Raw genomic sequence first — 17,828 nt, forward strand, 5'->3', positions numbered from 1 at the left:
TCCCTGTATTACCCCGATATTTCACCGAAGATCAATAACACACCTATGCGACACACGAACTCGAGCTTAGTATGTCAATACAAAAGCTCTGAGTTAATCAATGCCTGTTGTCGATGAAGTTCTCTGGAAAGAGATGACAGGCAAAGAAAATACGGCTTCGTGAATAGCCAAACTGTCGATGAACCTCGTCAACCAAAGATACAAACCCTCGGTACATATGGTTAGGTTATGAAATCCTACGCGAAAACTAAATCAATCGAATACCTAAAGATCCGAGATTACATCTCCAAGCAAATCGGGTAACTAACCAACGTGGTAATTATTCGATTTCCGCATGAGGAAAAGGCGCAACTGCCCTGACTGCAATTTGCTTAAGTTGCTTAAACAACTCGTTAACGTTCCGGCTTGAACAACTCTATTACAATTTGTTTTTCCAAATAAACTATGTCATACAAATAACTATATAATTAAAAAAAACTGAAGCCAAATCAGCTTGTAAAGTGTAAAGGACTAGAAATACAATAAGGAGGGTAATTGCAGCGAAGTCGTTTTATCACTTCTTGTTACAGAGCTTTACATTTTTTTCCTGAAACAGAGTATTCCAATGAAATAAACTGAAGCCACTTCTTCTAGCGCTTGGCGGAAGAATTCGATCGAATCACATTTACATAGAATTTGGAATTACTTGTCTTTCTTTTTCGCTCGTTAAGTAGGTATACTAGCAATTCATTTTTCAATCTTGCATATTCCATATCTCATGTGTTTGACAATAGTAGAAATTTAATTGGTATTGTGTGAACTCGAAACTCCAGGAAGAAATATGGCGAGTTTCGCTTACTGATTTTGTCTTCTATAAACGCGCTCTATCTGTTTAATGAAATGTCTCTATGAAAGCATTTGCACTTGTTTGAATTTCTCCATTTACCCAACTTAGAGAAATAGTCGAACACTTGGTGGAGAGCCTCCCAATTGAATCGCTTCAGCTTTACGCCGATGTTGGTGTGATCTTCTCGTGTATCCGAGTCATCGACAACGCTATCCTCCGAAACGACCGGATTTTATACGGCGCCAAGATTGTTACTTTCATCGTCAAATTATGTTGAAAACATCGTCCATCTCGTCGCCATTGTTCAAAACGGAAGAGATTGGGAGTAGAGTTTTGGACTTCGAATTTTATTTGTTTTATATATCATTGAAATTCAACTTCAATACATTAAAATTCTATTTTATTTATTTTCTGAATTTTATTTTAATTTTTTTGTTAAATATATCATTAAAATTCAACTTCAATACAGATCACAATATGTGGACTTTCGTTAAATATAACGGTCAAAGTAGTGATGGTGGAACCAAACATAAACATTAGGTATTTTACACGCCGAAAAAAAAATAGTAGTCAATTGTATCCAGTGTAAAAAATTTAGGTATTTTTGTCGCTATTTCCTCTATTTTGCTATATATTCATTAACAAAAATAAACTATAATATTTAGACATATTTACGTTCGTTAATGACTAAGCAAAACAAACAAACAAAAATGTATTGACTTAATTTTTTTGGAAATTACAAAAAAAATCCAATTTTCGTCACGGATATAGAGCAATAGTCAAAAAAAGATAAATGACATCATTTAAATTTTCTTTCACATTTCTTCGTGGGCATGAATCCTTGCAAATAGATGATTGGGCAAAGTGAGTCCTTGTGGAAGAGGGTCCTTACCCTCTCGCCAAGGAGGCAGAGATGATCCACATTGTTTGCGAGGGCACGTGGGATAGATAATCGTTGTCGGTGTGGCGGGTGCTTGGGCGAGGACAGATCCTCGAGCGAGAAGTACCCAAGCAAATAAAGATGCTTGGGCAAGGTGAGTCCTCGCCAAAGAAGGTCCTCTTCCTCAACGAGGGGGGGGAGGTAGGTCATTGCCCTTGATGTGATGGCATCCTTGTCGTCAGGGATACGGATACGGGCGAGGCACAATGTGTCCTAGCCCTCAACGAGGAAAGGCCAGATGGGTCATCGCCCTTAGCGAGGATGGCAATGTGTGTCCTCGTCAAAGCAGATCCTCACCATGACGAGGATAGCTTCTCAGGCAAGGATAAGTCCTTGCTGAAGAAGGTTCTCGCCCTCGGCGAGCTATAGGCAAAATGAGTCTTCATCGTAGCCAGTCCTCACCCTAGGCAAGGATAGTTTCCACTCTCGGCAACGCAAAATCTTCGATTCAAATGAGGATGGGTCATCGGCCTTCACGAGAGACGTCTTCAGCCCTCGTGAGGATTGGGAGATGAGACCTTGGCCCTTGGCGAGCTGGCAAGACGAGTTCATGCCCTTGGTGGGATGGATATGACGAAACGGCCTGGCAAGAAAATTGGCTAGGCCTTTTTCATTTGTGTCGTTTTTTTGCTTATGAATTGTGTTTTTCACGTAGGAAACAATGAAACTATAGCAATGGTCAAAAGTGAATATGCTATAGCGCCCAGATGAAAAGTAAGGTTGTATATAATTCAATGCATAAAATGATAATTATCAGCGGTTCACTATAGCAGATGGATCCCACTTGTATTTCAACCATCCGGCGCTAATGAGTCTCTCTTTTGTGGGACTTTACGGTCAAGATAGTATTCCTCAATTATGGTATTGTATCTCGCTTCATCTCTTTTGTCGAAGCTTCTCTAAAAGTTGGTTAAGCCACGAGTTGACGAACGAAATGGTCTGCCATGACCAAATAGAAGAAAATTTATAAGAGTTTTGGTTGTGTTTGTAAATAATTTGTATGATAAATTATTATTCAATAATATTATGTATATAAACTACGGTAATATTTAGGGTATTCTTGACTTTTCAAAAAAAAATGTCAGCAAAACTAGCCAAGAAAGAGTTGAACTTTTAAACAAGTCTTAAACATAAAATAGATTAAAGAATAAACTATAAACACTTTATATGATTATGATGTGTAGAATTGATGTATAAAAACATTATTTTCTTGAATACAATAAGATTTACAGACTAAAATTGATAATTAAAAAAAAAACGCAAACTTTTGAAAATCATCCTGCGTTGTTTGGGTTTGGAAACATTTACTAATATTTCTTGTTTGAAAAAAAAAAAATAGGGCAAACTTTTAGCCATTTTTAAACTTAAAATTGCATTTTAGCCACCGTTTAGGTAATTTATGTTTATTAGCCAGGCGAATTTATTACCACTGGAAAAAGACTTTCTTACCCCTAAATAACTTCCACCATATATAAGTGATATAATTAAGAAATAAAAAAAGGAAAAAAATAAGTGAAATTTGTTGTAACTAACCAAGTTTGTCATTCTTATTGGGGGAATAGCCCAAGTTTCATTTTATTAAACAAATAGCTCATACTATCGGCTCAGACCATAACGCCCTTGGTTAATTCGCGAATAGGTTAATTTAATTAACCTACTGGAGTGAGTTAGGTTAATTAATTAACTTATTGGTTGAATATTAGTTTATGTTCTGATTTTTTTTGTGAGTAAAGTTAATTTACTAAATGATTGAATTAGGAATTAGGTTAATTAATTGAATGCTTTGAATATCAATTGACGTAACTTATGATTTTTGTAAATTTTTTGTGAATTTCAAATCTTTCACGAATCAGTTAATTAATTAACCTAACTCACTCCAGTAGGTTAATTAAATTAACCGATTCGCGAATTTACAAAGTGCCTCTCCTCAATTCCCTCCATCGGCGCCGATTTCCTCTCCACCGTCGATTTTCGAGTCAATCTGAGCCGTCGATTCTCCGAGCATCGCCGCCGCCGGAGCTCGACGGAATCGACGGCGTCTATGGCGAATCTTGACGGCGTCTATGGCGGATCTTGAAGGCGTCTATGGCGGATCTCGTCGGCGACGTTAGGGATCAGCAACGAGGATGGAAGACGACGCGGCGGCGTGAAATGGATCGACGGCGATCGGCGGCGTGAAATGGACGAAGATGAGAATGAGTTTAGGTTTAGGTTTTGGGAAAAATTGAGTTTTGCTCTTATATATGAGGGTAATATAGGTAATGAAATATTAATTGGGCTATTCACTTAATTTATTCAAATTTGGGCTATTCTCCTAATATTGGTGGGTTGACTGAGCTAGTATGCTCATTCTCCCTAAAAATAATCTTGTAACTAATTCCTTAATTTAAGCAACTATAAATTAATTTTTTGATCTACTCTCGGAAAGAAACAATAAAAAAAAAATAAAAAATAAAAAATAACAAAATAAAAACCTGAGAACACACAAAATTTTTAACGATTATTACTTAAATAGAAAAACACCAGAAACGATTATTATCGAATATTACTTAAAAGAAAAATAGCAGAAACGATTATTAACGATTAGTTCCGATTATTTACTGTATATTTTTTAATAAAAATCAGAAACGAAAAAAGCAAAAAACATTTATTGATAATTATTATTGATTATTAACTGAAAATTTATCAGCCACTCATACGTAAATTGAAAAAAATTATCAAATCAAGGTAAATGAATGTGTCATAAAGAGATTGCTATATATTTGGAAATAAAAGAAGCCATTCAAAATAAATTTAAATACGCTCACTAAAATGGTAACTAAATACTTATAAAAAAAAAAAGGGGGTAACTAAATACCTATTAAAAAAAGGAAAAGTAGTCACCTAACAAATTGTTTGAAGAAAAAAAAAACACGAAATTATAAACTCAAAAAAAAAAAAAAAAAAAAAAAAGGAAAAGCAATCATGTAACAAATTATTTGAATGAAAAAAAAATTAAAAAAAAAGGAAAATAAGCACGTAACAGAAAGTTGGAAAAAAAATCTCGAACGCATTTTCAAATTAAAATCGTTAAAAAGAGGAAGGATAAAATTGAGATTAAATTGAGATTTCAATCTACCAAAATCAATGACACGTATGCGTAATGGCTATTTTTCAAAAATATCTCAAACGTGCGACAAGTTGAAATTGATAAGTTTTAACTGGCTTGGCTTAGTACGTTAGAAATCTAAAAAAAAATAAGGATCCATTAAGTAAATAGCCACATTTATAGTTAGACATTGCTAAATAGTTAACATTTCGTAAATCTTAGATAAATAACCACTTTCATATATTTACACACGTAAATCTTAGATAAATAACTATTTCTATTTATTAGGACACATCATCTTTATGGCTATTTATTTAAGATTTACGAAACATTGGTTATATAACAATTTTAAACATTTTAATTGACTATTTACCTAATTTTTTGAATAAATAAATAAAATGTTGTAAAACATGGCCAGGTGAACTCAATACCGAGATGCAACCGAGAATATGTATTGCAAGAACCGATGAAACTATTGTTTTGTAACCTTTTTTTTTTTTTTGACGCACCAAAAAATCCTTAAAAGAAGGATTTTTAACGTTAAGAACTCACCTGCATAGAAACCTCCCTTAATTCCAAAGAATGCACGGCTTCATTCCATATTCTTCTTCCCACGTTTTAGCTGTTTCTCTTGTAAAACAGACGACTTGTCAGACTACCCATCACAAATGCTATTTTTTAAATTTCAAATCTGATATATCGTCTTTGAAGACATGATGAAATTGGAATGAATAGTATGACCCTTGGACAAGGATGACACGCATATATCCTGAAATGGTCCAATTGAAAAAAGATATTCAAATCTGATGTCACTTAAATATAAAAGCAGTATGCTTTTATAAATAAATCAATGAGAATTGACATTCGAAGTGAACCAGAACTTTCCCTTAGAACCGAAAGGAAAAGCAAACCATCACGCCCGCCCTGACTAAGGACAAAAATTCGGGCAAGAAAATTCGAAGTCGCTCTTAGAGCTTTTTTTTTTTTTACATAACGAAAGGCATTCCTTTTTTTTTTCCTTATGACAAATTTTAAGTTCATCACCATTTTTTGCAATCCATTGGAGACCCTCCTAAACCCTAAACTAACCATAAAATCCTAATCCATATAATAGCACTGTCAATAAGTTATATACGATGATTTCAGCAAATACGAGCAAGTAAATCGCTAAGGCCAAATAGACGAGTAAATTAATTACATAATTCTAATACTAGGACCAAAGCTCAAGAGCATATAGAATACATACCTTTCTAAGATATTCATGCCGAGGCCAGAGAAGTAACAGCGGTCCAGGAAGAAAATCTTTGCTCGAGAGACCACTTTGTTTGAACCGAACAAAAGTCAAGATAACCAACATACATTCCAATGGTGGAATGAAAGCAGTGACCTAGATTTAGAGGAGCTATTCCTTTTGACTGACCCTCTCGGACAAGCTTGAAACGAGGGCATACTTGTCGGTCTCGTGACACGCGGCCTTGAAAGCCGCCAAAGTCACACGGTCAACGCTCTGCTCCTTATCCACCAGCCTGTGGAAGAACAAAGCTGCCATTCCGACTTTCTTGTCGTTGCACAGTTTCCTGATCAGCGTATTAGCGGTCCGAATCCAAAGCTTTTTGTCTAGCAACTCCAAGATAGCCATGGCCGCGGCAAAGTTCCCTTTGTTACAATACTCGTAAGCCAACGTAGCCCTGGTGACTTCGCACGGCGACATTCCCTTGTCAATCATGATGTCGTACAGCCTCCGAGCTCCGTCCAATTTCGCTTCTTTGCAAAGCCCGCTGATGAGAGTGCCGTAGGTGATGCTATCTGGTGAGATGTTCTGCTGAGTCATCTTTAGCAAGAGTTTCATTGCCAGGCCGATATTCCCGTCGCGGCAGTGCCCGGAGATCATAGACGTGTAAGTCTCTTTCGTTGGAACTAGTCCAAGCCTTATGGCATCCTCGAAAAACACATTGCTCTCTCTCATTCTCTTTTGCTTGCTGAAAAGGGCTATCAAAGTCGTGTACAATTGAATATCGGGGCGTAATCCGACTTTGACCATCTTATTGAAAAGAATTAAAGCCCCTGTGGCCTCGCCTTTCTTGCAGTGCTCGGATATTAGAATCGTATACGTAACTGTATCGGAATGCATTCCTTCACGAGCCGCAATTTTCATTAACCTATACGCCTCTGCGACCCGGCCCTTCTTCAATAGGAAATCAATTACGGAGTTGTACGTATAAATATTGGGAGAAAAACCCTCGGTTCTCATGGAATCCATCAGCTCAAATGCCCTCTCAAAGTTTCCGGCTTTGCAATAGCCATGAACGAGAGTGGTGTAGGTGTTGACGTTGGGAACCAATCCCTGCTCTCTCATCTTACCGAGCAACATCTCCGCTCGACCCATCTTCTCCTCTCTGCAATACCCGCTAATCATGGTGGTGTAAGTGTACACATTGGGCTTGTAACTCTCACTCCGCACAAGCTTGATGAACAACCTAAATGCCTTTTCGGTCCACCCTTTCTTACACAGTCCGTCGATGAGTGCCGTGTGGGTATGCACGTTCGGCTTCCAACCTTTCCGAACCATTTCTTCCAACATCTCAAACGCCTTTTTCATGCTCCCCTTTTTGCAGAGCCCGTGAATGAGAGACGTGTAGTTTATCAGATTAGGGGTAAAACCCATCTGCGTCATCTTGTTGAAGATCCAAAACGCTCGACTCCCAAAACCCTTTTCACTAAAAGAACTAACTATGAGAGTCATAGTGGCATTATCTACAACAAAGCCTTTTTCAATCATTCCAGACAACCACCTCTCAGCCTCCGAAATTCTACCCACCCTGCAATACGCCACCACCATTGATCTATAAGTGCTCGAATTAAAAGAGACCCTTCTCTGACACATTTCATCGAACAACTCCTCTGCGTACTCGACCGAATTCGTCTCAGAGGCAATCCAGAGAGCGCGATTCAAGACTTGGGTGGTCAGGCTAAGCCCTTGGTATTGCAGATCGAAAACCATGTTCACCGCTTCCTTCAACCTCCCGATCTCGCCGAAACTCCCTAGCATGCTCTGCATCACCTCGCGGGCTCTCTCCGAATTCCCGTTGCCAATCAGCGACATTGCGCAGATTATATACAGCCTCATGAAGTAACGGAACTTCGAGAACCCCAGAGCCCAGTAGAAAAAGCTGAGGGCAACCATAGAACCTCCCTCTTCGGCTAGGGAAGCCACAACGGTTATCGCTTGCTCGTGGCTCAGAGAACTCGGATCAACGCTGAGGTGTAGCCTGGGAGGGGAATCTCTCGCAACGCCGTGCTTGTGATACGATTCGAAAACCAAAGATCGGATTTTTCTGACGACAGACAGTGATGGTGAAGAGTCTGTTCCGACCAAATCGTTGTCATCACGGGCGTGAGAACAATATAGCTTGTGGAAGATCGACGAATGAAGAGCGGAGTAGAGAGTGAAATCGAGAGACGGAATGGTGGGTGGTTTCTTCTGAAATTTGACTCCATGGGACTTGAGAAATGAAGGAAGCATGGTGAGACTGAAAGGGTATTAAAATAAAATTACAAAAGTTATAAACATATTTGGCGACTCCGAAGCTCTCTCGGATGGGAAAGTTTGTGACTTGGGTCGTCGGTGCACGAGATACGTTAACGGGGTTGATTGCAAATGGTGGATCGCCGGAGCAATAAGCTTGCGTTTGGTTATTGCAGCGGGAAAATAGAACTTCCTTCAGTTTATTCAGGTACGAACTAAAAAGTAAATAAATAAATAATTCAGTATTGAAAATAAGGAGAAATTTTATTAATTGGGCTTAATAATCTATTAAATATCAAGATTAGACCCTAATGTTTAAAAATATTTAAAAATGGATTTTTGATCCAAAATCGGACAAAAATACCCCTCTGAACCCTATACATCTCTCACTCTTCATTTGAGATCATTTTTATCATTTCAATCACACTCAAATCCACTCAAATCCTCTCTACTTAAGCGGGTTTCAAAAGAATCATGGGTAAGATTACTAACTTAATCATTTTTACAAAGTTTATGATTGTATATGATAGAATGTAGCAATAAAAATCGATCAGATCTGAAAACATAGTCTAAAATCTTAGTTTTAACTTGTTTGTACGATGGTATACGATATGGTAGGATGAGATTTAACTTTTTTGTACGATGAAATTTAGAAAAAAAAAAAAAAAAAAAAAAAAAAAAAAAAAAAAAAAACTTACGCTCTGTACGATGTTGTACGATGATGTACAATACTGTACGATGCTGTACGATACAACTCTGTACGATGATGTACGATATAGAAGCTAATTTTGCATAGTTTGACTGTTTTTTGCAGTTTTTGTCATGGTTAACGGCACTTGGGAGAAGGAAGGACACCAATGGGTTTTCACCAATGCAGAAATGCGTGCATTCGTAGTTCCGAAAAAGGTAAGGTACACGGAGTTAGTAGATTTGTTATACGAGAAGTTCGAGTTAGACAAATTCGCGTCCGACTTAAAACTCAAAGTCCCATACACAGTCGGTACAATTCCGCTGGGTCCTGCCGTATTGAAGGACAATGGTGATGTTTCGCATTTTATGAAGCACAAATATCGTAATAGATTTCCATTTTGTGTAAGTTTAGTACCGAAACAGATCATTGCACCTATTGCGTATCGAGGAGTATGTAAAGGGAAAGATGTGGAAGTTGGAAGGGTGTCTCGCAATGAACCGAAGAAGAGACGGAATACTCTTGTTATCGAGGATCGACAAAATGATCCTATAATTGAAAACAAAGACGGTGGATGTGACGATGACTTGTTTAACGAGTACAAGGGTGCCGAAAATGATGACGAAGTATACAGGCGTGATAGAGATTGTAATCACAACAGTGACGAATATGATGGACACAATAGTGACGAAGGTGATGAATACGAAGGTGGCGAAGGTGATGAAAACGAAGGTGGCGATGGTGATGAAGAGAATAGTGACGGATATAACGGAGATAACAATGGTAGAGGTGAAGAATTTGAAGAATTCGCCGATCCCATAAATCATGAAGAATTTGTGGAAACGTTTACAGTACCAACGGGTCATTGTGAACCATCAGGTCAATGTCAGCGTGAGCCTCCGATGATCAGATCACCTATCGTTCCTTATTCATGGAAAGCACCCGAGTTCACCGCCGATGATATTGTGAAGGAAAACCCGAATCATTATCCAAGTCATTCTTCTATAGGTAATTTAAGTGGATTCAAATGAGATTCAAGTATAATCTGAAACCACCTATTATTTAACTAACCTTTGAAACTAACAGGTAGCTCAGAAGAAATATATATTGGGCAGCAATTTGAAAACAAGCATGAACTGAAGAAACATATCCACTTGTACGCGTTGAAACATAATTTCGAATTTAGAGTGAAATCTTCTTCGAAAAAGAGATGGTATGGCAATGAAATGTGGGAGATTACGTCGTACGAGGGTAAACACTCATGTGCGCGTGTTGTTCGAACAGAGGGCCATCGAGGAGCGGCACCATGGGTCATCGGTCACGTATTTAAAGACAAGTACTCAATTAACTATATGGCCGAGTATTCGACGCATAACGTCAGGGAAGGAGTGAAGACAAGATGGGGTGTGAACATATCGTATTTGAAAGCTTGGAGATCCAGGGAGAAAGCTATTAGGTACGTGCGGGGTACGCCGGAACAATCGTACCAGAAGTTACCGTCTTGGTTGTACATGTTGAAGCAAAAGAATCATGGGACGTTAACAGACTTCGTGCAAGATGGTGAAAAATTCAAGTATGCTTTCTTTTCCATTGGGGCGTGTCGTAGAGGCTTCAAAGCATGTCGACCGGTCATAGCATTGGACGGTGCATTTCTGAAGACAAAATACGGCGGACAGTTGCTTTGCGCAATTGCAATGGATGCGAATTCACAATTATATCCACTTGCATTTGGAGTTGTAGATAGCGAGTGTCATGCTTCTTAGATTTGGTTTTTGAGAAGATTGCGAGAAGCTATCGGTGAAGACGGTACCTAATTTGGCGTTGTCGATGTTGTGTTTCCTGGTATCCCTCACGGAGCATGTTACCATCAAAGTTCAAGACAGACCATTGTCGCTTTGAACTTTACGATGCTGCTTACGCCTTCAGTAAAACAGCATTCGAAGCTAATTTTAGACAGTTGAGACGTAAGGATATCGAGATGGCAAAGTATCTCGAAGAAGTTGGTGTCGATCGATGGGCCCGAGCTTTCTTTCCTGGTAAACGGTAAAAGTCTAGAACTTCTTTTGTACTGAATTTTTAATGTCGTTGATTATATAAACGTCGTTGGTTTTATATAGGTACGACCTAATGATGAGCAACAACGCAGAAAGCTTCAACAACAAAACAAGGAATGCTAGGACGTTTCCCATTACGACGTTGCTCGAGTTTATTCGATTCGCACTCCAAACTTGGTTTTTCGAACGAGAAGAGATAGCGCACAAGTTGAACACAAAATTGACACCAACGTGGCAAAATGATCTCGCACAGCTAAATAATAAGGCACAGTTCGTCAATGCGTACGGGCTTGGTCTATATGAATGTCATGTCAAAGATGCAAGAGGTGATTTCGATGTAGACATTATGGCGAAGACATGCACCTGCGGACTACCACAACAATTGAATATCTCGTGCGAGCATTCTATCGCAGCAGCCCAACATCGAAGCGTGGTCGTGTACTCGTTATGCAGTGACTTTTATTTGAAGGAGACGTGGATTGAGATGTACAAGGAAGCCATATATCCGGTTGGCAATGAAGATCAATGGGATGTCCCGAATGAGATAAAAAAACATGAAAGTTTTGGAACCCGTTGAAAAGAAGCAAGCCGGTCGACCGAAGAAAAGTAAACAAGGAAGAAGAATGATTAATCGATACCCATCTCAAGGCGAAAAGATTGTTATCCAGCGAAAATGCGGGAAATGTGGTGGTAGGGGACATAACAGAAAAACATGCAATTGGAGGGATTAAAACTTTAGACCTGGTGTTATTTTTATTTTTAAGTTTAAAACTTTAACGTTTATTTGAGTGACCTTTTTATTTTGTTTAATGGAGTGTCATCCGTCTCATGGACCTTTTTTCGATTCAACTCTGGAAAGCATTAAGTTTCAAGGTTTCGGTTAATTATCTATTTCTCTTCTCATCACATCATGAATTATTGTATTGCAAGGGAAGTAGTAGCGGTGGCTCTAACGTTTAAGTTTTACGACTTGAGTTGTCAAATGGATCGTGCGATTATTCCTACTATTTATAAAGTAAACACATTCAATCAATAGTCAACAAACCATCTCGATAATATGTTTATAAGGTACTATTACATACAAAACCAAAAATATTAAACAAAAAACATCCGAAAATACAAAATCACGGGATAAGGTGGTTGTAGAATAAGTCCACGGACCATTTCTTCCTGAACGTTCTCATATTGACACTTTGAAGAGTGTCAAATGATTCGTGCAGTACTATGTGCTCGACATACTTCACTGCGAACATCCCGCAATCACCGCTACAACACAAAAATAAGTAAAAGAATTTGTCAAACTTGTCAAAAAAAACGTGTCTAAAAAATTGTAAAATAAAAACAAACTTGTCAAAAAAAAAAAATTTAAAAGAACTTGTAAAAAATCTTGTCAAAAAAATAAACAAACTTGTAAAATGACTTTTCAAAAAAAGTTTAATATCATAACTTGTAAAAAAAAATAAACAAACTTCCAAAATAACTTGTCAAAAAACGTGTCTAAAAAAAGTTGTAAAATATAAACAAACTTGTCAAAAACAAACTTTTTTAAAAGAACTTGTAAAAAATCTTGTAAAAAAAATAAACAAACTTGTAAAATAACTTTTCAAAAAAAAGTTGGATAACATAACTTGTAAAAAAAATAAACAAACTTCTAAAATAACTTGTCAAAAAACGTTTCTAAAAAAAGTTGTAAAATATAAACAAACTTGTCAAAAACAAACTTGTTTAAAACTTGTCAAAAAAACTAACTTTGTTTAAAACTTGTCAAAAAAACAAACATACTTGTAAAGTAACTTTAAAAAAAATCAATTACCTAGTAAAAAAAACTAACTTGTAACAAAAAATGTAAGCATGTTTACCCATATGCACATTGTGGGACATTTTGATCGACGAGCCACGTCGGGTTAGTGAACTTAATTTCACCGTGCTCACTCTCCCGGTAAGAGTGGGGATGGTTCTTGAAGAAACCACCTATGGCCAGAATCCTAGCAAATGCTCGAGTCCAAGTCTGAATAATAAACATTTTAACAATGTTAAGTAACCCTTATAATTTAATTAACCACAAATAAAGGTAATAATTGTGAATAACATAACATTTTACGTACATCCATCATCTCCGTGAAGTCCTTTTGATTAATCGACGACTGCATGAGATCCTTTTGGCAATCGAGGAAGGTAATGGTCCAGGCCTCGATGTCGATCTAAAATGTGAACCAATGAAGGTTCTTGAAGTTCACGACGAACAGGATCTCGCGAGCACGATCCCAAGGCAAAATATCGGTGTCCCTATACCCAGTCATCGGGGTACTAGTTGCCATCATGTCCCAGTCCACGGGTTCGGGCTCTGCCCCCAGCTCGATGACCTTCTTGATGTTCGCTTCTTCCTTTGTGAATCGGTCGTACACATGATGGACCCACCGACAATCCATGATTCAGACATCTTGCTGATATCCGTCGAGAGCTCGTTGGCGAGCCCGAATATTGTGAATTATAGCATCAATATGCTGAGACATAACAAACATATAGCGTTATGTTAAATTGATAGGGAATGCAAAATATAATAAATAACGTACCGAATCATGTAGCCATCTGGTTTCTGTCAATATCGTGTCGAAGAAATTCGTGTCTCCGTCGCACGTCTTTAGGCGAGTAGACTCCATGAACTTGCCGTCCCACTTTTTTTTCCACAACCACTTAACGAAATTATTAAACTCATTTAGCCTCGCGTCCTTCAACGGGTTGAACTTGGGGATCGGCTTTTTTGAATACTTGTGCCTCGTCGGATCAATGAAATCGGCCCAACGCGACGACTTCTGTCGCACTTGCCGATCTGGACGTGGAGGAGTAAGCTGTGCCTTGTGGCTTTTCCTTTTAAGCGGAGTTGTGAGCCGGCGTTGCTTATCCGGAATGTCTTCTCTACGAGGACTCGAAGAAGACGTCAACAACCTCGGCGAAGTCACCGGCCTGATCTCTGATCGCTTCGACGACTTGCGATGTGTAGAAGACGGCTTCTTCGACTTCTTCAATGACTCGCGATGTGAAGAAGACGGCTCGTGCGATGAAGATGCCGGCTTTTGACCAGCCGTCGGAGGAGGATGAGAAGGAGGAGGGGTCCGGCGTTTACGACGACCATCAGCTTGGGTCGTGGGAATCTCACCCCCAGGCAAGCTCGTTTCGTCCTCGAACAAAATGTTAAGCCTCTTCCACATATCAAGCTGCAAGTCAAAGTAACAAAATATGTCACGAAATTTAAACTTGTCACAAAAACTAAAAATAAAATAAAATTTAAACTTAACTCTAAAACGTTAAATAAAATTTAAGCTTAACTCTAAAACGTTAAATTAAAGTTAAACTAAAATGATATTTAAACTTAACTCTAAAACGTTAAATTAAAGTTAAACTAAAATGAAATTTAAACTTAACTTTAAAACGTTAAATTATATTTAAACTTAACTCTAAAATGAAATTTAAACTTAAACATAACTTGATTTAAATCTAACCTGGCTTTGCCTGATGCGTGATAGGTGCGTTAATCACGCGTAAAACTCCTATTTCCCGAACCAAAAACCGACGAGTCCTCAAGTATTTTAATGGTTTTTAGTAGGTTTTTGAGTAGTTTCAGGTTCAGAGGAGTAATAGAGCGTCTACAATCAATTTCGTGGAAAGAGGACGGGATTTGGAGACAAAACGGTCGAAATAGAGTCAAAAAGCGATAAGCAGAAAGTTGGCGACTACGCGCGCCGCGCACCCTCCCTAGCGCGCCGCGCGATGACAGGATTCGAGACCGCGCGCCGCGCTCGACGATAGCGCACCGCGCATACTGGGAGCGCAAATTGTGAAAATGCACAGAGTCTTATGCGCGCTCCGCGCATAACCTGGAGTTCGGACCGCGCGCCGCGCATGGACGATCGCGCGCCGCGCCCTCCTTCGGGTTTTGACGGACTTACTTTCCGTTTTTGATGTTTTTGGGCGAATTAAACCATTCCAAAGTCCCAATATGCTCCGAAAATCACCCCTTGACCTATTTATGTGACTCTAAGCTCTGAAAACCAAATCTTCTCTTTTGTTTAAGTTTCCTTTTTATTGTTTGGTTGTTCTAGAGAGTTTTTGAAAGAGGAAAAAAGCGTTCTTCAACGGAATTGACAACCCGACGAGTTCTACTTCTCCGAATTCATTCGTTCTTCTTTCTTCCCTTCTTTTATTTATTTTATTTCTCTAAATTATTGTTGAACATCAATTTTATTTAATATGAATTCTATTTTGGTTTCAATCTTTATTTTATTGCTTTCAATTATTCTGTTATGTTTAGCGTTGATTATGAACACCATTAGCGGCTAGGTTTATTATGGGGTTGCGATGTAGCCGTGATTGATAATGGTTGGGGGCTTGTTAGGGTTAGATAATTATTGTTTGCTTCATTATTATGGATTGCTTGATGTGAATTGTTCATTATGCTTTCTAGTGCTTGATCACCATTAGAATTGTTATCTAGGATTGTTTAGCCACTCGAGAGAGAGTAAATAATCGTGCTTTTGTTCATGTCATCATAGTTGATCCTAGGTTAGAAAATCTAGGCAATTTATGTAATCGTTTGAACTCTTGTTTAATTGCGTGTGATTGTTTTAATAGGATTAGATGCCGAGAGGATAATAATCTGTCTATTACATAGGTTTGCTAGAACACTCGAGAGAGGCTAGTGAATAATTTTGATAGAGTGAGATTAGCATCCATAGGAGTAGATTTTGTTGTTCGCGCCCGAAAACCCCCCCAACCTAGTTAGTTCCGGTGAAATCGCGACCCATACCTTCTCTTCCTGCAAAACTCGTATTTAAATCTCTGCTTTAGTTTACTATTACTCTTGCTACAAACATCCTCTTAATTTTATTTGGAGTTAATTAGCATCAAGTTTTAGGAAATCGCTGTTTCACTAGTCTCTGTGGGTACGATACTCGAATTTGCATTCTATATTACTTGAGCGACACACGTACGCTTGCGTGCGCGAGTTATTTTCGCAACAATGCGCTCGATTCTACGCCCGCTCGTGCTAAGAGCGTGTAAGACCATCCCTTGTGACTGCAACAGTTGTTCTAGGGATGCTCGCAGTTGTTCTTAGGAAGCTCACATTTCTTCCCACATTTCCCGTGTTATGACAAAGGGCTCGGAAATGTCGGCGCGAGAGGTCGGTGTGGGCCTCGATCCCATTGTGGGAGTGGTCGGACTACCAAGACGAACACCGGGAGTGTCTGACACGTGTTCGTCGTCGGAGTCTCCGACGATGACATCTTCTGCAACAGTCGCGACTCGATCTATTTCTTCTTCAATATCTCGCGGCTCTGTCGTGTCTTCTCCCTCGAAGTCTATGGGATACAGACATTTGCTCGTCTGTGTCTCGAGGAGAGTGAAAAATTCTTTCTCTGTTGCCCTTGGTCTCAGCATTTGAAGAACACCCACCTACAAAACCAAAAACAATTATTAATATTCCAAAATAATGTAAAATACATTAATAAACGTTAAATAATAAAAGGTTACCGTTTTTTTATTCAGGACGGCCTCGATGTCTTTGCCCATGATGACCACATTACTAGACCACGAGTGCATCCTGGGCACACGAATCCCCTGGTTCGACCCGAACCTCATCCCGATCTCTGGGATAGCCTCGTACGCCCAGTAATGAAGGGTATGAAGATTACCCGTCAATGTGTACTTGGCCTCTTTCTGTGCCACGTCCGGCTTGTCCTTCAACTTCTTCTGCAACGTCTCGTCATAATGCCTTAGGTTCACCGAGAGGCTGGAATACGTCTCCGCCCAACTCAAATTTCCCCAAGGCATCTAGAAGAAGAAGGGGAGGTCTTCAACGATGTATATAAATTTCTGCCACCTTTCCTAGATGGCTTTGTTGGCCGGCTGCCCCAGAAGATACCCATAGACAAATACGAGCAGCCCGAGCTTGAACGCATCGTCATGGCTCTGACATATGTTGAACGCGTTGATTAACGCGCTCAACTTCCATCCGACGACGCCGTTCAAGTGGTCCGTGATCAATCGGTCACTCTTTCGCTCGTCTTGTTCGGCTTTGGTCGGACCGTCTTCATAGCTCATCCCCGAGACGAGTGCGTACTCGAGGCTTCCAAATCTTACTCGTTTGCCTCCGATACCAAAATGTATCTCCCCCCGTACCGTCGCCTCGATCTTCTTTTGAAGGAGAGTATGTACGAGTACCGGTGAGAAACCAAGCTTGCTCTCCGAAAAAAATTGCTCGAACGGAGTCTCGAGGATTCAATCTTTTATTCCGAGCTCATCGAACCTCCTCCGTACCAGCTTCAAGATCCCCGTCCCACCGTAGGTGATACATCCCGGGAATGGGACGTTGTATATGTAGTTCAAATTTTCCTAAAAAAAAAATTAGGTCAGAATCATAATTCATCGTATGACATCGTACAGACTCGTATAGCATCGTAAAACAAAAAAAATTACATTTTTTTAAAAAAACTATCGTACAGCATCGTACGACATCGTATGGTATCGTACGACATCGTATGGCATCATACGATATCGTACGACAATTTTTTTTAAAAAAAACTTAAACCCATCGTACCACATTGTATCGCATCGTACAGCTCTATGAATTTCATCGTACGATATCGTACAACATCGTACGACATCGTACGATGCATGATTCTCATCGTATTTATTAATAAGTGTATGG

The 17,828-nt window shown here is 39.1% G+C and overlaps 1 protein-coding gene across 5 annotated transcripts; it reads right to left on the bottom strand.

Moving 5' to 3' along the window:
- Window positions 1-1,572: 1,572 nt before the first annotated feature.
- LOC149384859 (Pentatricopeptide repeat (PPR-like) superfamily protein) lies at window positions 1,573-8,580 on the bottom strand. Of its 5 annotated transcripts, none has more exons than XM_089627333.1 (3): window positions 6,101-8,580; window positions 5,407-5,623; window positions 1,573-1,937 (listed from the first exon to the last, which is right to left on the bottom strand). In XM_089627333.1, exon 1 carries the CDS (start codon window positions 8,375-8,377, stop codon window positions 6,257-6,259), a length of 2,121 nt encoding a protein of 706 aa, XP_089483459.1. In that variant the 5' UTR covers window positions 8,378-8,580; the 3' UTR covers window positions 1,573-1,937; window positions 5,407-5,623; window positions 6,101-6,256. The 5 variants fall into 5 exon arrangements, with proteins under 5 accessions (XP_089483459.1, XP_089483458.1, XP_089483460.1 ...); XM_089627332.1 differs by lacking the exon at window positions 1,573-1,937 and adding an exon at window positions 1,981-2,705; XM_089627334.1 differs by lacking the exon at window positions 1,573-1,937 and having other exon boundaries at window positions 5,139-5,484; window positions 5,596-5,623.
- Window positions 8,581-17,828: the final 9,248 nt, after the last annotated feature.

The sequence above is a fragment of the Urtica dioica genome, chromosome 9, assembly GCF_054948205.1.
Source record: "Urtica dioica subsp. dioica isolate 48M chromosome 9, U.dioica_male_clone48M_v1_H2, whole genome shotgun sequence".
In the NCBI taxonomy this organism is placed as follows: Eukaryota; Viridiplantae; Streptophyta; class Magnoliopsida; order Rosales; family Urticaceae; genus Urtica; species Urtica dioica.

What these genes read in the sequence shown, in the direction of transcription:
- LOC149384859 (XM_089627333.1), bottom strand. Translation starts at nt 8,377, where the DNA reads ATGCTTCCTTCATTTCTCAAGTCCCATGGAGTCAAATTTCAGAAGAAA.